The sequence below is a fragment of the Malus domestica genome, chromosome 03, assembly GCF_042453785.1.
Source record: "Malus domestica chromosome 03, GDT2T_hap1".
Classification (NCBI taxonomy): Eukaryota; Viridiplantae; Streptophyta; class Magnoliopsida; order Rosales; family Rosaceae; genus Malus; species Malus domestica.
The window spans coordinates 23,397,041-23,421,155 of NC_091663.1; the positions used below are offsets into that span (position 1 = coordinate 23,397,041).

General features: G+C 38.7%; 3 protein-coding genes across 3 annotated transcripts; 2 read left to right on the forward strand and 1 right to left on the reverse strand.

The window, feature by feature from the left end:
• Nucleotides 1-1,230: 1,230 nt before the first annotated feature.
• Nucleotides 1,231-5,570, forward strand: LOC139194732 (uncharacterized). Its single transcript, XM_070819639.1, has 5 exons — nt 1,231-1,494; nt 1,548-1,695; nt 1,804-2,129; nt 2,646-3,072; nt 5,434-5,570. The coding sequence occupies exons 1-5, from the start codon at nt 1,231-1,233 to the stop codon at nt 5,568-5,570; spliced, it is 1,302 nt and encodes a 433-aa protein (XP_070675740.1).
• An 8,548-nt stretch (nt 5,571-14,118) lies between these two features.
• On the forward strand, nt 14,119-16,094 carry LOC103427371 (uncharacterized). Its single transcript, XM_008365430.4, has 2 exons — nt 14,119-14,220; nt 15,307-16,094. The coding sequence occupies exon 2, from the start codon at nt 15,353-15,355 to the stop codon at nt 15,914-15,916; it is 564 nt and encodes a 187-aa protein (XP_008363652.1). The 5' UTR covers nt 14,119-14,220; nt 15,307-15,352; the 3' UTR covers nt 15,917-16,094.
• Nucleotides 16,095-17,012: 918 nt separating this feature from the next.
• Nucleotides 17,013-18,178, reverse strand: LOC139194482 (uncharacterized). Its single transcript, XM_070819178.1, has 2 exons — nt 18,021-18,178; nt 17,013-17,942 (listed from the first exon to the last, which is right to left on the reverse strand). The coding sequence occupies exon 2, from the start codon at nt 17,808-17,810 to the stop codon at nt 17,139-17,141; it is 672 nt and encodes a 223-aa protein (XP_070675279.1). The 5' UTR covers nt 17,811-17,942; nt 18,021-18,178; the 3' UTR covers nt 17,013-17,138.
• Between the last annotated feature and the right edge of the window lie 5,937 nt (nt 18,179-24,115).

Genomic DNA, 24,115 nt, shown 5'->3' on the forward strand with positions numbered 1-24,115 from the left:
ACTTTGTTTTTAAGTTTTGAGTCAGTTTTCAAGTGATTTGGCAATCCTTCCTAATCCCCGGCCTAGAACGATCCCTACTTACATACTTGCTACAATTGATAAAAAGAGGGTTTAATTTGTGTGCTTATATATTTCGCATCAAATTTTTGGCCCTTTGATTGTTTCTTTTCATTCATTTATTTTGTTGAAGTTTTTGACCTTGTTTTGTTTCTTTGTTTTTAAGGTACTAGTGCATGACTCGAAGTTCCCACCCTGTTCGTGAGCATATTTTGGACTTTGATGACGATTTTGAGAGAACTTTGAGACGAAGAAGGAACTAACAAGAGTCCAACCCACTTAGCCTGGAACCTAACCTTGAAGAACAAGTTCCAGAAGAGGAGGAGATACCCACAACACAAGTGGGAGAAGTAGTGCAAGACATGGCCATGGATAACCGAACACTCAAGGAGCTCGCCGCTTCGGGATTAGATAATGCTGCACCTTTGTGTATCCAATATCCCACGGCTGCGCAAGGTAAGACCGAAGAGTTCGAGTTAAAGTCAAGTTTGCTCCACCACATTCCAAAATACCATGGGCTGTCCATGGAGGATCCGAACAAGCATTTAAAAGAATTTGAAGTGGTGTGTTCAAGCATGACTCCGGTTAACGTCGACGGAAGTATTTTGAAGATGAAGGCTTTTCCATTCTCTTTAATGGATAAAGCCAAAGATTGGTTATACGAGTTAGCTCCCGGAACTGTCACATCTTGGGAGAGTATGAAGAGGGCGTTTTTGGAGAAGTTTTTCCCAACTTCTCGAATCATTCTCCTACGTAAAAAGATTAGTGGTATTCAGCAAGAAGAAGGTGAGTCTTTTCCTACTTATTATGAACGTTTTAAATCACTTGTTGCTTCTTGTCCACAGCATCAGATGAAGGAGGAGTTACTTCTACAATACTTTTACGAGGGGCTCCTACCACTTGAACGTCAAATGCTCGATGCCTCAGCGGGTGGAGCATTGGTGGACAAAACACCCATGGCTGCCAAGATCTTGATTGCTAATCGAGCATTGAACGCTCAACAATACGAATGCGTTGGCCAAAGAGGACCCCCACGGCAACAAGTGCATGAGGTAAGTTCCACATCCGACATTCATTCACAATTAGCTAATCTTACTTCCATTGTGTCTCAGATGGCCGAAGGAATGAGAATGCAAGGGCCAATGGTGTGTGGCGTATGTTCTATCCAAGGACATGCCTCGGAAAAGTGCCCTCAACTCATTGAGAATGGTGGATGGGAGAGCACTAACGCAATTGGATTTCAAGGCCAAAACCAACCGAGGAACGATCCATATTCAACCACATATAATCCAGGTTGGAGAGACCATCCAAACTTCAAGTGGAGGGAGGCCCAACGACCCCAACAACAAGGAGGCTTTAGGCAACAACCCCCGGGGTTTTTCACCAAGCCATATGCACCCCCACATTTTCCACAACAATCTGCCCCAATTGCTTCAGGTACATCTCTAGACAATGATACACTCCTTAAGTTACTAACTAACTTGTCTCAGGGGCAAGAAAATCAAACCAAAGCTATGCAAAGCCAAGACAAAAGGGTGGATCAATTGGAGAAACAAATTGGGCAGATTGCAGATTTTGTAGGGAAGTTTCGAGACCAAGGCCAACTTCCTAGTTCTACCATTCCAAATCCAAAAAGAGGTTTCGAAAGTGCAAAAGCCATATTGTTGAGAAGTGGAAAAGAAGTTGGGGCAGGTCCTATACCATCAAAATCAGGTCTCAAAGAGGATGAAAACTTGCAAATTGAAGAGGAAGAAGCAAGCCTACCCACGGCAAAGGTGGTTCCACCTTTGCCGCAAGCTTCTAGTACCCCAAATCTGTCTAAATCGTCCAATGAGGGTAAGAATGTGTCAAATTCAGTTCCTACAAATGTTTTTCCTTCGAATGTTCCTTTTCCTAGTAGGTTTATGCAAACAAAGAAGGAGGAAGCTGAAAAGGACATCCTTGAGACGTTTAGGAAAGTTCAAGTCAACATACCCCTTTTGGATGCAATCAAGCAAGTCCCGAGATATGCCAAGTTTCTAAAGGAATTGTGCACCACTAGGAAGAGGATGTCGACCAAGGAGGTTGTCAAGGTAGGTGAAAATGTATCCGCCATCTTGCAACGCAAACTACCCCCCAAATGCAAAGATCCGGGTAGTTTTACAATTCCTTGTGTCATTGGAAACACTCGCTTTGAATCTGCCATGTTAGATTTAGGTGCTTCTATAAATGTTATGCCATACTCAATTTATGCATCTATGAATTTAGGAGTGTTGAAAAATGATGGTGTAATCATACAATTAGCCGATAGATCTAACGCCTATCCAAAGGGAGTTTTGGAAGATGTTCTTGTGCAGGTAAATCACTTAATCTTTCCAGCGGATTTCTATGTTCTCGAAATGGATGAATTGGACCATACCCCTTCATTGCCCATCCTCCTTGGAAGTCCATTCATGAAGACGGCCCGGACTAAAATTGACGTGTTTAATGGAACTTTGTCCATGAAATTTGATGGGGAAGTTGTTAATTTCAATCTTTCAGATTCTATTAAGTACCCTAGTGAGGACCATTCATGTTTCTCTATTGATATAATTGACTCTTTGGCGCAGGGATATCTTGAAGATTTGAATGACGATGTGCTTGAAAAAGTCATTACAAGAGGCATGGAACTCAAAACCATGGATGCAAACCATATGCTAACCCACGGCATGCATGAACCATTCCATGCCGTGGCTTATAGTGAGGAATTCATTGAGTTGGTTGCTGCCCTTGAGTCATTACCTAAGCATGGTGGTAAGTCTCCTAACTTCTATTCCATTCCCATTTCAACTAACAAGTTGCTTCCATCAATAATTCAGGCACCTGTCCTTGAACTCAAACCATTACCAAGCCATTTGAAGTACATTTTCTTGGGAGAAAATGAGACCCTACCTGCCATCATATCCTCATTCCTCATGGCACAAGAAGAAGAGAAACTAGTTCGAGTCTTGAAGGAGTTCAAATCTGCCCTAGGATGGACCTTGGCCGATATCAAGGGTATAAGCCCTACAACGTGCATGCATCACATATTTCTTGAGGAGGGGGCCAAACCAACTAGAGAGGCTCAACGCTGTCTCAACCCTCCAATGATGGAAGTTGTGAAAAATGAGATAATCAAGCTCCTTGATTGTGGAGTGATCTATCCTATCTCCGATCGCCGTTGGGTTTCACCTATTCAATGCATGCCCAAGAAATCTGGAGTGACGGTTGTGGAGAATGCGAAGAATGAGCTTGTACCCACTTGAATCCAAACCGGTTGGCAAGTATGCATTGATTATAAGAAGCTAAACGCCACCACAAGGAATGATCATTTCCCATTGCCGTTCCTAGATCAAATGCTTGAAAGGTTAGCGGGTCATTCCTTTTATTGTTTTCTTGATGGATACTCTGGTTATAATCAAATTGTCATTGCCCCGGATGATCAAGTAAAGACCACTTTTACTTGTCCCTTTGGAACGTTTGCATATCGACGCATGCCATTCGGTTTGTGCAATGCTCCTGCCACGTTTCAAAGGTGTATGGTTAGCATATTTTCTGATTATGTTGAAAGGATTATTGAGATATTCATGGATGATTTTAGTGTGTTTGGTAGTTCATTTGATAATTGCTTAGATAATCTCACTTTAATCTTGAAACGTTGTGTTGAAACAAACCTTGTGTTAAATTGGCAGAAATGCCATTTTATGGTTAAACAAGGTATTGTTTTGGGTCATATAATCTCTGAAAAAATAATTGAAGTTGATAAGTCTAAGATAGATCTTGTACGCTACTTACCCTCTCCTACTTCGGTGAGAGAGGTTCGTTCTTTTCTTGGTCATGCAGGATTTTATCGACGATTTATCAAGGACTTTTCCAAGATTGCACAACCTCTATGCCGTCTCCTACAAAAGGAAGTGTCGTTTGAGTTCAACGAGGCGTGTGAGCAAGCATTCAACCATCTCAATGACTTACTCACTACGGCACCAATCATTGTCCCACCGAATTGGAGCCTACCGTTCGAGCTTATGTGTGATGCGTCCGATTATGCGTTAGGAGCTATTTTGGGACAAAGGAAGGACAAGAGGCCGCATGTCATCTACTATGCCTCACGGACGTTGAATGATGCGCAGTTGAACTATTCCACTACAGAAAAAGAACTTCTTGCCGTTGTTTTTGCTTTAGATAAGTTTAGATCATATTTAATTGGGACTAAAGTAATTGTTTTCACTGACCATGCAGCTTTGAAGTACTTGCTCACTAAAAAGGAAGCCAAACCGCGGCTAATTCGTTGGATGTTGCTACTTCAAGAGTTCGATATTGAGATTCGTGACAAGAAGGGAAGTGAGAACGTGGTGGCTGACCACCTAAGCCGCATGGTGCATAATGAGGAGTCCCTACCCATTGTCGAGACATTCCCCGATGAACAATTGTTGTCCATAAAGGTTAGTGAGCCTTGGTATGCCGATTTGGTGAACTTTTTGATGTCAAAACAAATTCCAAGCACTTTCACCAGGCACCAACGTGATAAACTTAGGCATGATGCACGGTTTTATGTGTGGGATGATCCATATTTGTGGAAATTTTGCCCGGATCAGATTGTACGTCGATGTGTGCATGATTCTGAATTTCGTTCAATTTTAAGTTTTTGTCACACATATGCATGTGGTGGTCACTTTGGCACACAAAGAACTGCACTTAAGGTGTTACAATGTGGGTTCTATTGGCCTAGTATCTTTAAGGATGCTAGAACTTTTTGCTTAACATGTGATAAATGCCAAAGAATGGGTAACATAGGTGCTAGGGATCAAATGCCGCAAGTTTCTATCCTTAATGTTGAAATTTTTGATGTTTGGGGAATTGATTTTATGGGTCCCTTTCCTTCCTCGTATGGTTTCATGTATATTTTGCTTGCGGTTGATTATGTGTCGAAGTGGGTGGAAGCTAAAGCCACCCGGACTAATGACTCTAAAGTGGTTGCAGATTTTATTAGAACTAACATTTTTGCAAGGTTTGGCATGCCACGTGTCATCATAAGTGATGGAGGATCGCACTTTTGCAACCGGACCATAGAGGCGTTATTGAGGAAATACAATGTCAACCATAGGGTTTCTATACCTTACCATCCTCAAACGAATGGCCAAGCCGAGGTTTCCAACCGTGAGATCAAAGAAATTCTAGAGAAGACCATTGGGCCTACAAGGAAGGATTGGAGCTTACGGTTAGATAATGCACTTTGGGCATATCGTACGGCGTACAAGACACCCATTGGAATGTCCCCATTTCGGCTCATCTATGGCAAGCCGTGCCATCTCCCTGTTGAATTGGAACACAAAGCTCATTGGGCCGTCAAGAAGTTCAATATGGACCTAAATGCCGCAGGGAGTCATAGGAAGTTGCAACTAAATGAACTTGATGAGATAAGGCATGAAGCGTACGAGAATGCTAGCATTTACAAGGAGAAGATCAAAGTTTTCCATGATAAGATGATTCGAGGCAAAACATTCTCCGTAGGGTAGAAAATGCTATTGTTCAATTCCCGTCTATTTCCCGGTAAGTTACGTTCTAAGTGGATTGGACCGTTTGTAATTACTAATGTTTTTGTTCATGGTGCAGTCCAGATCCAAAGCTTGAAAACGGGACATGAATTCAAGGTGAATGGGCATCGATTGAAGCCCTATTATGAGCATTTTGAGGAGCATGTCGTGGAGGACATTCCCTTGCATGCCGTGGGCTCCAATGGGGAGTAATTGCGTTCTTCGTCCGGCTGCACGACGTTAAAGCAAGCGCTTCTTGGGAGGCAACCCATGTATTCAAATAAGGAAGATTATTGAATCGCTCCACAATCAGTTTTGCGTTTCTAAAAACCTTCCCTTTTCTGTAGTTTTATTTTGCCTTGATTATCATTTTTATTTGTTGCTTGTTTAATTGTTTTTTGTATGGGTTTATTTTTGAAACACTGACAGTTATGCAAGGTAATTTTACATTCATAAAAAAAGAAAGGAACATTAAGCAGATAAATACAAGAGGGAGCCTTCACAAAGGCTGCTTAGGAGAAGTCTCAGTAGTCGACGGAGCCTCAGCAGTCGGTGGGGCCACAGAAGGAGGAGGTATCGGAGGTTGATCATTTAGAGCTTCACTACGCGGTACAGCCCCAGAAGACGAAGGCAAATGCTGTTGGAACAAACCCACAAACCTCCGATGATCAAGTAAAATCTGACCATCAGATTCCTGCATCTGGTCAATTTTCCTCTTCATGTTTGTGGCATAGTTGTGTGCGAGCTTGTGCAACTGTTTATTCTCATGCTTGAGTTCTCTAATCTCCTGTTTGAGACTCATTACTTCAGCCACCAACGATTCAACTTGACGGGTTCAAGCAAATAGGCGTTGGGCCATGTTGGACACAGAACCCGCACACTGCACACTAAAAGCCAGAGACTCCTTAACAGCTAACTCATCAGACCGTCTGGAAAGCAGTCTGTTATCTTTAGGAATGACAAGGTTCCTGGCCACCACCGCAGCTGTCATATCATTCTTCATCATTGAATCCCCAACGGTAAGGGGGACAGTAGGGGATATGAAGGATGGGCGCCATATGTTGTCTGGAGAAGGCGGGACTGCCTCTTCACCAAGGTTCAAGTCAAAACGACGGTCGGAAGGGCCAAACATTTTCAGAGGTGTTAAAGAAAGAAGAGGTCGGACAGGTCAAGATCGTAGAAGTGCAAGAATGGAGTTTTTACAGGTTGAAATTCAAGTGTGCTTTGAACATCTTGCGTACCTCTATAAAAATCAACATGTGATGGGATTTCAGAGATTGAAGAGGCGAGCTCAGAATTCATAGAGGCCAATTCAAAAATTGAAGAGGCGCCAGCTTTCTCAAAAGTTGGGCTTACTCACAAACCACCGATTCCAGATATCGAAGAGTGTCAGCTTTCTCAGCCTCGTCAGCACCCGTCACACGCAAACTCAGCTTTGCGAAAATCACAAAAACTTTGTCGAAGCATCGATCTCAGATAGCGAAGATGCGCATGTCTCTCTCAGCCTCGTCAGCACCCGTCACACGCAAACTCAGCTTTGCGGAAATCACGGGTAGTTTGTCGAAGCGCCTATTCCAACCATCTGTCTTTCTCAGCCTCGTCAGCTTTGAGGAAATCACGGGCAATCTGTCGACGATTTCTGTTGAAGTAGAAAACACGTGAAGTTTACTGTTCAATCATCCAACGGTTGCCGACAGGAGTGAAAGAACAATACCGGTTATTATTTCCTATAAATGTCGACCTTCACCCTCCATGGCAAGGTAGACATACATAACCTTCCGTCATCTCCGAGAATGCCTTTCCAACAAACCCTCTCGAGTCACTCAGTGTTCCTTATTCCTTGGGGTACCTCTGCAAACAACCCATCCAAAGCAAAAGTATTTCATATCATGAAGGTTGAAAGCAAGAGTATCTCATATCATGCTTTCTCCCTGTCCTTCTCCTTGTCGTTGATTTAGGACAAAGAGAAAGTGAGTAATCAGCCAGCACTTGGTATCAATCTTCCGATCTAGAACCGACTGCCTGGAACCCCTTCCTGATTGCTTACCTAGCCTTGCTCTCGAGTACTCATCTTCATCATCTTATGCTTCCGCTTCGTCTACCACATCTGCCTGGAGAACAGATAAGGGAAGTGAAAATGATACCTCGAAGCATGTGGAGACAATTTACCAATTCATCCTCAGCTAGGGACAAGGAGAAAGAAAGCAAGAGGTGGGCACTTGGAAAGATTGAAGAAAGAAACAGACCAACACCTCTACCTCGTGTCTGCTTGCTGTGCAGAAGAAACCAGCAGAGAATAATGCAGACTGCATAATCAAATCAACCCAGCAGAAGGAGTCTGATTTGAAACCAAGGAACTCTGATATTCCTCGCTCAGAATTCCAAACCAGTTCGAGATCAAAGCTGTGGAAAGTCAACAAGATCATCTATCTCCAAAACCAGATTTGCGTTCTTAAACTCTACTCTGTCTATTTTTTGTTTACTTTGCTATACTTGTCATGTTTATTCGTTGTTTGTTTATTTGCTTGTTTTTGTGTGAGTTTATGCTTGAAACATTGAGGACAATGTTTGATTTAAGTGTGGGGGGGTAACCATTGTTTTGCATGAAATTCGTAGGAGTTTATCACCCATTACTTCTAATGTTGTTCCTTGCTCTTTTAAGTGTTTTCAAGCTGTTTTGGAGTGTTTTAGTGTGTTTTGACATAAAAATCCGAAAATCTCATAAAAATTGTTTTGAAAAAAAAAAAAATACCAAAAAGATTTGTTTTTTTTTTGTATGTGTCTTAGGGTACCTTCCAACACAATGATGAGGATTTGGTTTTTAATTACATGACTGTTAAAGAGAGTTATAAACATGGATGAACATTTGATTTACTCTTTGGTGTATGCTTGGTTGTGGTTATAATTTATGAATTCACATGCAATCATAAAGGAAAAATTAGTTTTTGTAACATGCTTGAAGGAAGGAACTCAAACAAACGCTACAACCTTGTGAGACTTGAGCCTAAACATTATTTGGAGAGTTGATAATCTGTGCATTATTGTTTTCTAAGTCGTTGCATGATCTCATTATTCTTTGCTTGGTTACTACTTAGAAGGCGTTTCATCATTTAGTTCCAAATGCTAGAACTCATGCCCATTTCATTCAAAGCATGCTATTGAATTGCATAACACATATTCAAGAAGAAGTTGTGTAGTGACCACCACCTTAGCCAAATTACCATGTATACTACTTCATTATATGTCCTCGTTGAGCCTTGTTTAGCCTGTTTTTCTTTGTTAATCACATCATCTCCACCTAGCCTAGATTAGGACCATCCATACCCTTGTTCTTAAAGCATAGTAAAGCATGATTCAAATTGAATTCCTTTTGAGTAATGTTTGGCAGAAAACAAGTGTGGGGGAAGTGTTTCTCATGTAAGTAGTGAGCCATAGGCACGGGTGGAAAGAAAAGAAAAGAAAAATACATCCAAAAACAAAAAAAACAAAAAAAAAAACAAAAAAACAAAAAAAAAAGAGAAGAAAAAGAAAAGTTGTGAAAATGTTTGAAAAAGAGTTCTAAAGTGTTGTTTGTTGAAGAAAGGATCCAAAACATTGAATTCGGCCCTAAGTGTTGCTCAAATCTTCCCTTTGTGTTAAAAGTTGATTTTTGCATTCTAAAGTGAATTCTAAGTTTCGATTTCATTACTTTGCTTGCTATTGCCTTGGGAACGTTTGTTATCCCTATCTTTCCTTTGTTAACCATTACCCCAAGCCCCGTTACAACTCTTGACTTCTATCTTGAGTGTTATGTGTTTCAATTTGTGGAGTTTGAATTTGGTATGAGCATATGGTGTCACTGGTTCTCGCATCTAAGTAGTAGCATTCCATTCATGAGATCATATCTAAACATGCTTATTAACTCCAGAAATTGTGTTCTTTGTGATACATATATGTGAGTGTTCGTTTTCATATATACATCAATCTTCTCACATATGACTAGTATAGGGTGTGTAGTTAGAAAATCTGAGTGAAAATTGAGTGCATACTTTGTAAGGAATTGAGTAAATTCTCTAAGGCATGTTACTACATCAAAAACATTGTTTTAATCGATTAATTGTGAACAAGTAAATGGTGACTATGATTTAGTATGTGCTTAAGTGTAAGATGATTCAAATCTGTTGGGATAATGATTTTTAATATGTCATGTGCATTGGAAATCCCTGAGGCAAATGTTGGAAGGTTTAGGTTGTGTTTTATTTGTTTTGTTTCGTTTTATTTCTTTGTTTTGCTCGAGGACTAGCAAAAGCTAAGTGTGGGGGAATTTGATAGGAGCATATTTATGCGACTTAATTGGCTTGTTCTCGTGCGTTTACGTTGTGTTTCCTTAGTTATTTTAGCGTTTAAAGTCATTTTCGTATGTTTGTAGGTCTTAATGACAACGTTGGCAAGAAAAGTGCATTTTGGTGCATTTTGGATCAAAATTGGGCTGAAATGGATTGCATGCATGAGGATCGACGTTTTGGGCATATGTGTGTGCAAGTGTGTGTGTGCAAATGCAAGGGTAAACAATGACAACTCATACACATGCAAACTCACGGCAATGGGAAGGAATTGTGTTTGTTTTGTGGCTGAAATGATGTGTGTGCAAGTGTAACAACTAGGATGAAACATGGCAGCACACACATGCAAAGAGGAGCTGGAATCATCCTTCACACAAATGCAACAACAACCCCTCATCATTACACAACATTTCTGCCACAAAACACATGCAAAGACACCCACATGCAAAATGGAAGAAAGGCACGGCAAAGGGGAAGGAATTGTGCTTGTTTTGTGGCTGAAATGATGCAAAGAACATGTGTGTGTGCAAGTGTAATAGCTAGGATGATAACATGGCAGCAAACACATGGCAAAGAAAAGAACATGGCAGCAAACACATGAAGCACACGGCATGGGCAGAAAATGTGGGTGTTTGGTGGTTGAAATGATGAAGCATGTGTGTGTAAATGTAAATGATAACATGGCAGAAAATGTGTGTGTTTTGTGGTTGAAATGATGAAGCATGTGTGTGTAAATGTAAAGGGGAAACATGACAGCTCACACCCACACAAGCTGCACATGCAAAGGAAATGGAGTGGTCCTCTCTCAAGCCTATAAATACCACCTCCCATATTCATCAAAAAACCGATTTGGATCCTTGTCTTTGCCGTGAGTTTTCCACCACCATTCTCTCCAAATTCAGCCAAAAATCACCCCTAGCCACACCACCTATCAACCCTAAACCTTTCCATACCATTCCCCATCCATTCTACACCATAAAAACCACCCAAACCTTGTCCAAAACCTCTCTGCCGCAGCAAGGAAGAAGGAGGAACTTTGGATGCACCTGCTGCCAAGTTGGACTGTTTTAGGTGTTCTCTTTCTTTGAATTTTAATGTCTAATTTTATGTATCTTTGCTTTGCAAGTATGAGGAACTAAACCCCCCTTGGCTAGGGGGGAATTCAAAACCATGTTTATGCTTGCTATATGATTTGATTATTTCCAATTGCGTTTCATGAATTGTGAATTTAATTTACTTATCTCTATGAATTAAAACTAATTTGTGTATGTTGGTTGAGAGTGCACGCTTAATTTTCATGCATAAGTTTGTTGCTAGGATATAAGGGAGTTTCACCTAATCGTTATGAACTTATATTCATAAGTAGTAAAGGTTGTTGATCACAATCATGTTAAGTAAATTCTTGGCATAAGTTTCATGCAATTCATAGTAACAAGTGTCTCGCCAATGCTTATGGTTTTCATAGAATTTAATGATTCTTGCTTGTATCTCTATTATGCAATTCATGTAGGGGACTTGTGAGGAATGTTTGGGTTGTCGTATGCAATTCATCCAATTCAATAACTTTAGGGAAATCTGAGGGTTAATTAGTGCAATTCACAGTTAATCTGGGGTGTTGGGAATTCATGGTGTGTCGAAGAGCAATTGGAAATCATTTTGTATGCAAGTATAATATGTGTGGAGAAGAACCCCGTAGCTAGCTTCTCATCCATTCAATTTAATCAATCTCGTTTTACAATCTGCTAGTTCTTAAAGTTTTTGTTTAGTTTTAAATTTCGTCAAGAACCAATCTCCCATTTATTTCAAAGTGTTAGATTAGTTAGTAATCACTTTAGTTTGTATTTTTAAGTGTTTTGATTCAAGTGGTAAACCAATTTCGTCCAAATTTGTGTTTGTGCTCAAAACTGCCCAGAAAGTGTTTTTAAGGCAGTTTTGAGTCTTTTGGTTGCTGTTTTGAATCTTTTTGTTTATCTTAGTGTTTTAAACTTTAGTTTTGCATTCTTCGAGTCTAGTTTAGTGTTTTAAACTTTGTTTTTAAGTTTTGAGTCAGTTTTCAAGTGATTTGGCAATCCTTCCTAATCACCGGCTTAGAACGATCCCTACTTACATACTTGCTACAATTGATAAAAAGAGGGTTTAATTTGTGTGCTTATATATTTCGCATCATATAGTAATGGTCATAGGAAGAAGTGATGGTTTTGTGTCCTAGGTCTAGTTTATTTGATTTGAGTTTCTTAAGGATCTAATTGGCGAGGAAGCAAACGATTGTCATATATGTTATGGGGTTGTTCATTTCCTCTGGATAAAAATCATTTTGGATAAGTCGTTAGTTGAGTTGAGTCTCAGTTGGATGGTTATATGGTAACTAATTCTCAGCATTGCTGGATCGGGTGTAGAGTGCAAGGACCTTCGGAAACTTGTTTTAGTATGTTAATTCTAGGTTCTATATTTTTGAAAGATTTTGCAGAATTGTATTTTAGTATGATTTCTTGACATTTTCGTATCCATATTCCATGTTAATTGTGACACCCTGGGCATTTGTGTGCTTCTTTGCATATTTGGAAATTCATGGTACAAATCTTTTGGTAATAAATCTCTATCGACCTTTTCATGGAGCGTTGTTTTTTAATATAATTATGGGGGACTAAGGACGGCTTTGAAGAATTTTTGTTCCTAGTTTTAATTTCTGCTGGTGCTCTTAGACCAACTCCAATGGTGGGCTAAAAGTCAAATTACCCCGCCCCCAAACAATATCCAATCCATGCTAAAATTTTGGGCTAAATGCCAAATGTTATTTTTGGGCCAAATACCCCCCAGGTCCCCCCCCCCCCCCGGCGCGACTGGACTTGCTGGCCTTTGGGCCAATCTTGGCCCGTTCACGCTCCAACGCGCCCCACGCGGAGCGCCTGTTTCGTTCCCGACAGGGGTGGGCCCCGCTGTTAGCGGTTTGTCAGCCACCCACTGAATTCCAACGGCTACATTTTGAATCGAATGACTAGTTTTCAAGGACCGTTGGTTGATCCAACGGTCCAGATTCAAATTTGATTTTTTTAAATATGTTATTTTAAAATACATTGAATCCAACGGCTGAGATCGAATATAATTAAATCTAACGGTAAAAAAAAAAGATCTAACGGCCCAAATTTAAATCTAACGGCTAAAATAATTTTAAAAAATTATTTAACTCAAAATTTATCCAAAAACTCTATAAATACTTATGTATTTGTTCAAACATCCACACAAAACTCAATTTTCTCTTACAATTCTTCCAATTTATCTTTCTACCATTTCTTTCCATTTCCAAATTGTTCAACATGGCAAGAGAACATATTAGAGGTCGTAATTGGACCTATGAGGAAGATGTTGCTCTATGCTTGGCATGGGTTTCTGTTAGCGAAGATGGTGCAGTTGACACAAATCAAAATAAGAAGGTTTTGTGGGATAAAATCATTGCAAAGTTTCAAGAAAACTGCAATGGTAGCGGCGGCGGGGGGGGGGGGGGGATGGTGGTGGTGTTTATGGTCAGTTGAACGGTTGGTGAATTGAAAGTTAGCCCAGGATTGAAAAATTGGTAAAAGTTGAAGGCTTGCTTTGTGGAAAATTTTGTGATTTTTCAATATTTATCATAATTTAAATTTTTTTAGATAAAAATGTTCATAAAATTAATTTACGATAGTCTACATATTTATTTATTTTTTAAATTTAATTTAAGAAAAAAAATAACCTAACCATTGGAGATGGTCTTAAGAGGTATATTTAACATTTGGAATAAGATGTTTTAGATAATACGTTAATTAGGTTTGATCCTCTCATTATGAATATTAAAATGTTATTTTTTTTTCAAAAAGTACTTCATGTATCTTTTTTTTGTTGGAATTAAGTCTTTAAAATAAATTATTAAGCCTTTAAAATGCAAAAAAAAACATATTACAATCTATTGCTCTTTCTATTTACATGTAAGTGAGAGGTTTTATGATCAAATATTGGAAACAATAATTTTACAACCAAATTATTTTCTCTTCCCCTTAGCATATAAAAATCGTTGTATAAATTAAAAAAAAAATTACACCCTCTCTCAGCGGGGTTCGTATTTTTGCCCCACTCAATGGTTCAGATCTGGGCTTTGGCCCATCATCTATTCTAATCTGAATGCCACGTGGCCCATATGTATTTTGCATACGATTTATTGTTGTTACACCCTAATACACGTGATCATAACCTAGTCCCGTCCAACCTGCCGCTCAAACCTATTTTCCTGTAAGACTCACCTCAAAAGGCTTCTCCTTATTTTCGCCGTATTCTTCCTGTAGGTAAGCTCGATGGCTTATTTTCTTTTAATCTTCGTGTTAATTGATTCTTGTTGGGTTTTGTTTGCTTTTGCTTCTGTTTCTTGGTTTACTATATAGGATTAATTCATTAACTTGGTTTTTGAAATTATTCGTCTGCCTACGTTTCTGTCATCTGTGAGTAATGGCTTGCTGTTTGAATTTCTGATTTCTGTTTGAGCATTTGAATTGCTTTTATTTGTGTTTCTGATTTGTTCTGCAACTGGGTTTGTTTCCATTTGCATTTTGGGGCAGTCCCTGACGGTTTTCGGCGTTAGTTATGGTTGTTGTAAAGTTTCACTTCACTGCCGATGTTATTGCTAAATAGTACTTAAGCCATTGGTTCAATCTCTTTCGGTTTTTTGCTTCATATACATTGTTGGTCAGACAACTTGAGCTTCTTGGGTTTTAGTGGATGTACGTCTAACAAGGTATCAGAGCCTTTGGATTTCAGTGCTCAACCCTTATTGTATAGATTTTCCTAGAACTTGGACTTAGAATTTAGTTATGTTTTCCTTGCTCTATCGCCATTACAACTAACTCATAGTTTTGTGGTCTGACGTTTCTTTTCTGAGAATAAAAGTTCAACTTGTTAAAACATTAGACAGCGGAAAATTGGCAACCTTTGTTTCGAAACTCCCCTATTTCCCCTTTCTTGAATTAACACAAGTATTTTTTTTTTTTTATTGAATACCTCTGTATTTAGAAACTCATCAAATATTTTTTGCAAATGGTTTCGTCGCAGCTTCAGATGGTTATGTTGCCTTATGAAACTAAGTTCGTATGGACTTTACTATGGCATTTTGTGGTTTGTTTTGTGTTTAGATGGTGGTTCTAGAGCTGTTCATGTTTTTGTGCCTTTTGAATTGTTTTACTTATGTAACTCAACTGTTTGTATAATTTTTGTCGAAGAATATATCAAGCATACAATTCATGAGTAATTATGTTTCTGCCAAATAAATATGAAGATGATTGCCTGAAATATTCTGTGATCGTTTTGGGAAGCCATGCTCCAGTGGTTGTGTGCCTCTTGAAAAGTGTTTAAATATTAATGAATGGTGCTGTGTTTAGGAATTATCAACAGTATAGAACCTTAGAAGACTTAACACGGACAAAGATGAGACCTTTAGACGAGACTGAGACCACGACAGTGTTTGAAAAGCTGTTCAAGTTTACAGGCAACAACCTCAAGAACATTGTCGAGAATCCTTCTCATGAAGGCCCAGACCCGGGTCCAGGTCGTTACTGCTTTCGCCTCCACAAGAACAAAGTTTACTATGTTAGCGAATCACTAGTAAAGCGTGCTACAAATATAGCTCGGACCCAGTTAGTCTCTCTTGGCACCTGTATTGGTAGGTTCACTCATGGTGGTAAGTTCCATTTAACCGTTCAGTGTCTGAGCTTATTGGCATCAAATGCTAAACACAAGGTCTGGCTCAAACCTACCTCCGAGATGTCGTTCTTGTATGGAAACCATGTTTTGAAAGGTGGTTTGGGGAGGATTACAGAGAATATTGTGCCGGGTGATGGGGTGGTTGTATTTTCAATGTCAGATGTGCCTTTGGGTTTTGGGATTGCTGCCAAGTCTACTCAAGATTGTAGGAAGTTGGACCCCAATGGAATTGTGGTGCTTCACCAGACTGATATTGGAGAGTACTTGAGGATGGAGGATGAGCTTTGAATAATTAGACGGGTTTTGAGTGGTTATGACAGATGTGTTGGTGTCTAATCGAAGATTTGTGCGGGTCATGTAAGTCGATCTATCAGCTTTTGATCAATTCGAGTTGAAGTCTTGTCGGATGTGGATGATTGTTGAACATTACTTTCATTAGTGTTAGACCAAATTTCACTACACCAAATTGTTGTTTGTGAATGCACATAGACCAGCTAACTGTTAACCTCACTATAACCTACTGATATAGCCGAATTATTTATTGCAAGTCCATGGTAGCCAAAGGAGTCTCTTACAACTTCATCTAGCTCGACATCAATTGGAGATGGACTTACATTGGCACGGGTACGCTGCATTGTTGCATCATTGGCACGGGAGGCCATTGCTATGGTGTACTCGTTCCATGAAAGTTGTGGTGTTTGCATCAAACAACGGTTGGGATTTGAGTCCATTTTAACTGATAATAGCTTGTCTCATCCGGCCCATTAAACGGGCAGTGTCCAGAACTAAACCATATTTACGAAGTATTTTGAAGAAAAAATTTATGGCATTACTTGTAAGGAACGGAAACACTTATTTATGACGTTTCATTCGTTTACTAACACAAAAGGAAAATAAAAGGTGAGAAATCTTATATTTGAATTTTGTGAATGACAAGTTCGATGCGAATTTATTTCTCCCATCCATTAGTATAGATATATTGTTGTATCTGAATAATTAAAATAAATAAGTGAGCCTCATACTGAAAATATGTGTTCCACTTCCACTTCAACAAGGTATCCTTTTCACTTTTTAATTTAGATCCCACAAGCACTTAGATGGAAACTACTCATGACTCGAGAGCCTCAAATGCTGGTGAGATCTAAGGTGGAAGCGTCATCGATTTGTCGGAATGACAAGGAATCAAGACAGACAAACACCAAGAGGATAAAGATCTCACCGTGACGCAAGAGATGGCAGGGGTTCAACCTCGAAAGGCTGCCGAATGGAGGAGATATGCCTAGGCCCCCTCCACCAGTGATGCTCTGTTCTCAGGAAATGATGTTGCTGAATCAGTTGGCAAGCGAAGAAAAGAGTAAACTTATCAACACTTGTAAGACAAAAATACTCAGCAGTCTAACGTAATTCTTTCATAATTCAAGCTACATCGTCGCGGAGAACATGATTCATAAGAACAATGTTCATATTATGAATCGTGTGCCATCATTTTCGCATAAATATTGCTGTGATCCTAGTGAGCTATCGTGTGAAGATCCATATTGGAGGGGTCTTTAATGTGTGCCATAGTTTTGAAATAAACATCATTCTTTCGCTGCTCGTAGTAAGCCCTTGTGCGTGGCTCCATGTTGGTGGTGTCTATACTCATAGTTCGGTCATCATGCTCTCTTTGCTTCCTTTCATTCGCTTCCTCCATCACCTTTACCTTTCTTTCTGCAATTTTCGCCTTTCTGTTATCTGTTTCGGCCAATTGTTTGGTAAGCTTCTCCATCACGTCACATAGACGAGAATCCAAAGTTCCTACTACCTTGCTTCTTTTGCATGCTTCTTTTTCAGCTCTTCTTCTGGATCGTTTCCTTTTAAGAAATTCAACTGTATAATATGGACCTTTGTCAGTGTCATGTGAGACAAGAGTGTCAGACTCCGATTGGGAAGAGAATGAGGAAACATTGTTCGGGTTTGTAGCCATAGGATGAGGATCAGACCTTTTCGGTGAGGAATTGGTGTTCAAGTTTGCGGCAATAGTAGGAGGATCGGACCTCTTGGCTGAGGAATCAACATCTGGGTCTGTATCCATGGTTCGGGTACCAGACCTCGTCGGTGAGGAAGTGATGTTCAGGTTTGCAGCCACAATAGGAGGATCAGACCCCTTCGGTGAGAAATCCACATTTAAATCTGTAACCATAGCATCAATATCTGACCTCTTTGACGGTGGCAAACTCTTCCATTTGATGTTATGTTGCAAAATTTCCCAGCAATGGTTGAATGCAAAACGTTTCTTTTCAAGCTTCAAGAACAATATATTTGCTTGAAGAACCTAGACGTGATTTTAGGAAGTTGGCTATTTAGGGAAAATTATTACTAAGAAAAGGCGAAGGAAAGTACAGATTCTCACCTTGTTAGATTCCGTCAATCCACTTTGTTTCTCTTCTATTTTGGTAAGACATTCATGAAACTGATTGCAACTTCCAAGAATTATTTTCCACCTAGACTGGACGGAACATCGTGATCGCTCATTTTGATCACCGGTTATCTCAACATATTTTTGGTATATTCAATCCCAGGAAATACATTTGGTTGCGAAACAACATTGAGCAGATCCTGAGAGACACTTAACCGAGCATTGCAAACAGCCACATCTTGATCCAACGTGAACGATTTTCCCCTTGTCATTGGTTGTCGAGTGTCTTCCAGTTTCAACAAGACTGGATTAATCAAAAATAAAACATAACAGCAAAATGAGCATAAATTGGCAGGCTGATTTCGACAAAACAGTAAAACACAATAGCAAATCACAAGACGGTCAGTAGCCTCCAAATTTACAAAACTTTACAAGAACAAAACACAAACGAAAAACTAGTGCATGATCTTGTTTACAAGTTTCAGAAAATGTGCATTCTCTTCCAACCACTTAACAACTTTTTGAGTTTTGAAACGCTTTAAAATTTGGTAGCCTTATGAGAAGGATACCGCATATCTCATTGAATAATCATGCAATTGTCACGCATATCTACCCTAAGTTCCAATTAAGCTAACAAATCACAAGAAGTTAGGCGTAACGCCTTGCTAACACATGCGCATTTCAGTCCCTCAACTTCCTCTTCATATGATTGAATATCATTTGCAGTCTTGCAGACTCATTCACAGTTTTACGCACTCTAATCATTTCCCATCTAAACGATTTGATCTGCAATATGGCGGATCAAACTTAAGACAGAGCACACTAGAAAACGTCTAAAAAACCTTCTTCCTCTATTATACACACTTCTTCACTAGACCCTGCAATGATGACGTTACTAGCATTACTAGTTATATCTTCTGTTTTTCGCCTTTTCTCCCGGACTACAAGTTAACTAATTCAAGCTATATCCCGGCTAGTCGACAGAAAACAAAAATTTCTCAAGTAAAATTTGTAGTCCATCAGTCCAAGTTTCCATCTTTAGCACACTTTAGAGGCTTCATCCTCCCACCCCTTGACAATCCACACACCCCCACCCCAAAACCCTCCACAAACAAATTACCAGCTCCATTTACTAGAACACTGTATAGTAACCATGCTTACATGCATAGTCGTTAGGTATGCTTCTAAATTCTAATCACCCCCATTGCAGATGGAGGAAGTGAAATCGATGTGGTTCCACTTGGACAAATATCAGAGTTTCCACAGGATTATGATCCAAAATTGAACTCTCACACATTGTAATCAAAAGTGGAAGAGAGTAAAACTTACTAGTAGCCAGAAACTGCAAGTAAACCTCCCTAGTTCAAGAGCCTTATACTAACTCCACCGGCAAGTCTGCAACCATAAAATTTCAATGAACAACACAATTAATTTAACAGTTCAAAACAAAACTTGATTAAAAAAAATTACAATTAACAACATATGAAATAAAGTAAAAGTGTAAACCAAAAATAGTGATCGGAACATTAAAGATGAAACAGAAAATGTAATTAATAGAGGCATACGAAATCAAAAATACAATTAACAGAAGATTACATCAACAGCAGCATAGAAGCACACAACATGAAATGTACAAGGGCAACACAATTCAGTCAGTGGAAACGCACGAAAGAAACAATCCAAACTAATAGAATTCTTAAAATTAACATAAGCACTGAAAATTAAAAAATTAAAAAGAAATAGGTAGCAGCACATGAAATTAAGAGCAGCATCAACTTAGCCGAGCCTAGAAGAGTGGGCTTGTAGCCAAGCAGGGCATTAAAATGACTGATTGGTGATGGAGCCTAAGCTAAGAGGATATTGGTGTTTGAACTCTGTTCACCACCATTGGTGTGTGAGGTCACATTAAGCACGCCTTAGCTACTCAGGTTAGTAGGGCACCCCACACACTTTGAGTGGGTAGCAAACAACAAAACTGAGAATCGACTTGGAAGAACATAACCAACTTAAACAAAACACAAGAAATAAAAGATATTAATGAAAAACAAAATTTACATCACCCTTAATTTTCCGAACGATATTTTAACAAATTGAAATATATATCCAGAACTATTCCAACCGATTTGACAAATCGACGTGCAAGACAGAAAGAAAGTGAGTAACCTAAAGTAATTTGGGGGGGAAATGTCACACTCAAAACAATGGCAAAACCCCACCAAGGAAATCTCAAAGGGTAATCAGCTCGAACAGGCATAACACATTACGAAATCCAAATTGTGAAAGTTCAAGTCAGTTTGTTTCCAGCTTCCCAAACACTAGTTAAGCTAACAAACACGCCACAAAAATGCATCGAGGTTAAGCTACAAGAGACCAAACGGGCAATGTGGTATAGAGAGAGAGAGAGAGTTACCATCAGTCAAAAAGAGTAGCAGGTGTCGCTGGGCGGTAGAGGAGAGGGTTAAGGTAGAGAGGGTTCCCTGTGTGAGACAAGAGAAGATGAAAAATCATATGCAAAACAAGGGTTTTTGTGTTTTGCGAGTGATTCTGTGTAGGAAGGACCACAATAAGCCCTTGAATTTTTATTTTTTTTTATTTTTTTATTTTTTTAAGTGACTCAAATGGTTCCAAACCTAACCTCCTTCCCCTTGTTTTCTTTTCATTTTTTAATTTTAGATCTTCTATAGGAGAAATTTTTCCGTGTGATTGGAACACACACCTCAACATGATAGGTGGTGTTCCTCATCAATAACCTATGGATACTTGTATTCTTATAGCATAACAATTTATTACATTTCAATTTTTATTAAAAAAATTAAAATAAACAAGACATGCACTGTTCCCAAAACTTGCTTTCTAGTCCCAGTCTCCCAAAACGCCCCCATCTCCTCCCGACTCTTATCCTCCCCTCATTGTTACTGGAAAAATCTTAAACGGAGGTCGGTGATGGCAAAATCTTAAACCACCCACCTCCATAGTCGCCTGTGATTTCACCAAGACACCATTTTTCACAAAGGTTTCCAATCCCATGCCTAAGGCCTTGGCTTTTTCCGGTAACAATGGGGGGAGGAGAAGAGTCGGGAGGAGATGAGAGCGTTTTGGGAGACTGAGACTAGAAAGCAAGTCTTGGGAACAGTGCAAGTCTTGTTTATTTTGATTTTTTTAAGAAAACTTAAATGTATTAAATTATTATGCTATAAGAATACAAGTGTCCATAGATTATTGGTGAGCAACACCATTTATCATGCTGAGATGTGTGTTACAATCACATGGAAAAATTTATTCTTCTATAGGGGGAGACCAAATATAGGAATTGTAAACAGAATTTTCTTTTGTTATTATTAAATCGCTTGCAAAAATCGGTAGAATGGTAAACAAGGAGTGGAAATAATAATGCCTTTTGTAAATTGTAATATGCAGTTGATGTATCATATAGTGGAAGATGTGGAAACCAAATCAAAGTATGAGAACTACTGAGGGTTAATTATACTAACATGAGATTTATTGAATTTTCACAAAACTCCATTACATTTAAGACATTACACTAAAACCCCTTCAAATTTTAATTCACTTTCACACAACCTTTTTAATCAAAATCTGGATCGCACCGTTCCTTAACAGTAAACTATTTGTAAGCCACAAAACTACTTTTCGTTTGATGGTGGCAAGTGGCAAGTGGCAAGTGGCAAGTGGCAAAGCCTCCATTATATTCAATTTTTTAATTTTGTAGTTTTCGAAGAATATTTTAATGTCTACCTTTGCTATATTTCATGACTTATTTTTATTTTTATATAATAAAGTGATATTTATAGTTGGACATGACGGTAAATACTGTACGAACCATACGATACCATTAAATCATGTGTGCTCTTTTTTAGCTTACTATGTTTCCACGTTTTGCAATGGACGGGTTCACGTTTCACAATTGCCTTTGTAAATTAATGTATTGTCTTTGATTGAATTTATCAGGTAAACTCAGGCATTTCATTTCTTCTCGGTGCAACCTTCAACAATCTTATAAGATTTGCAGTGTCTGGCATGATATTAGAAAAGAGCTTCTTCTGCGGTAATCATAATCGTATGCTTTTCCAATGTCCAAGAAGCACCATGTTTGTCATTAAACTTTGAATCATTGAGTTCTAAGGGAAATCGAAAACCGAGATGGCTGCTACCCTTTTATATGTATTCGTACTGTCTGTTGAGCTTGGCCGAAATCAAATGTAGGGCCGATTCTTCTAAATGTTTTAGTTTGCAAAGAATTCTTATTACAATATTTTCTATGTTTTCTGCATTTTAAAGTAAGAATCTAAGGACCTGTTTGGTATCCTACTTAAAAACTTTGGTTGTTTCTAAAAATAATTTTCAAATAACATCACTTAATAAAAACAGTATTCTTTTAAGTCTCAAAATCTTAAAAATTTGTTTGTTTGAATTTTAAAAAATAATTTTTTTAGTTTTTTTTTTTTTGAAGAATAATTTTTTTAGTTTGAATTCAAACTTCCTTGAACAAAAATTGGAGGAGAGAAAGAATTGGAAAAGAGAAAGGAGAGAGGAAATAGTTGGCGAGGAGAGAGAAAGACAGGGAGAGGACGAGGAGGATAGGGAGAGCAAAAAATTACGGTGAGAAGGTGAGGAGTGAGAAGAAAGAGAGTGCAATGAGAGAGACAAGACAAAGACTGAAGAGAGAGAGAAGACAAGGTATGACGTGGGGTGAGAAGAAAGAGAGGGTTGAGAGAGAAAAAATAGAGGGTTATGAAGGAGTAAAAGAAGATGTTGAGGAGAAAACTCACTTTTAGTGTTTTTAAGAAATAACATATGTTTTTAAGTTAGTTTTGAATCCAATTTTAAAAATAGTTCTACCAAACAAGAATTCAAAGTCTAAAACTCAAAAAGTGTTTTTTGAGTTTAAAAAGTTGAACTCAAGTAAGATACCAAACAAGCTCTAAGTAACTTCGGTGTAGAAGCTGCGTGGTGCAGGGGATCATATTTAATGCAAATCTTTATTTTAAAAACCCGACAAGAACAAATTGATACAACTAAACAGGGGAGAGAGATGGGAAACAAGCACATTTAATTTCAGAAGCACAACACTAGCGGCAAGCCAGGAATGCTCTCCTAAGGTCCTTTTTTTAGGGACATGTGAGGACCTCTTTTATTAGAGTCATAGGATTAATCTAACATAGGATTAATCTAACGGTACAAAAATTAATGAGTTTATATAATCCTTTTACACCTAAACAAAATCAAAACACGTCAAAATTAAAAATAGGTTTCACACTCAAGAACTAACGACTGCTGCAGTTTGAAGAGTTCGAGATCTTCGCCTTGGATCACCTCCAAGGTAATTTTCCTTTCCATTTCACTGCTCAATTTTTTCTCTCCAAACTTCTGTGGTATCTTTTAATTTTGGTTTTCGTTTGGTTTGTGAGAAAATTTTGAAAAGAGAAATAGGGTTCACGCTCATCCTCCCTCTCTACCACTTAGCTCATGCCCTTTCATTGTTTAGTGCGTGAGAAAATTGATTATATTGCATTTGCCTTTGTGGTGGTGATTCAACCTTTAGCCCCATTTTTTTTCTTCACTTTTAATTGTAATTGCAGATTGCTTTATGACGGAAGAACAATCTTCCCATGAACCTCACCTCAAACAAGTTGCAGGTGAACGTAATCCCATAGTTGGCCAAGAATTTGGATCAATAACAGAAGCATATAATTTTTACAATCAATATGCTCGAGAAGTTGGATTTAGTGTCAAAATGGGTGCAAGTAAGAAGAAAAAAGGAACAAATGAAATCACCTGGAAACAATTTGTTTGCTCAAAGGAAGGTGAACCGGATGAGACTTATCAGAAAACAAAGAAGAATACATCAACCAAGGAAGAAAGGAATGTTGGATCAACACGTGTGGATTGTAAGGCAAAGTTAAGCATTTCTCATGACAAGTAAAAAAAGAAGTGGTTTATTTGTAACTTTGAAGAGTGTCATAATCATGTATTTTCAACACCTACAAAGGTACACCTACTACCTTCACAACGAAAAGTTTCGAAAGCAAAGAAGCTTTACATGGAAACACTAAGTAGTGCAAATGTACCTA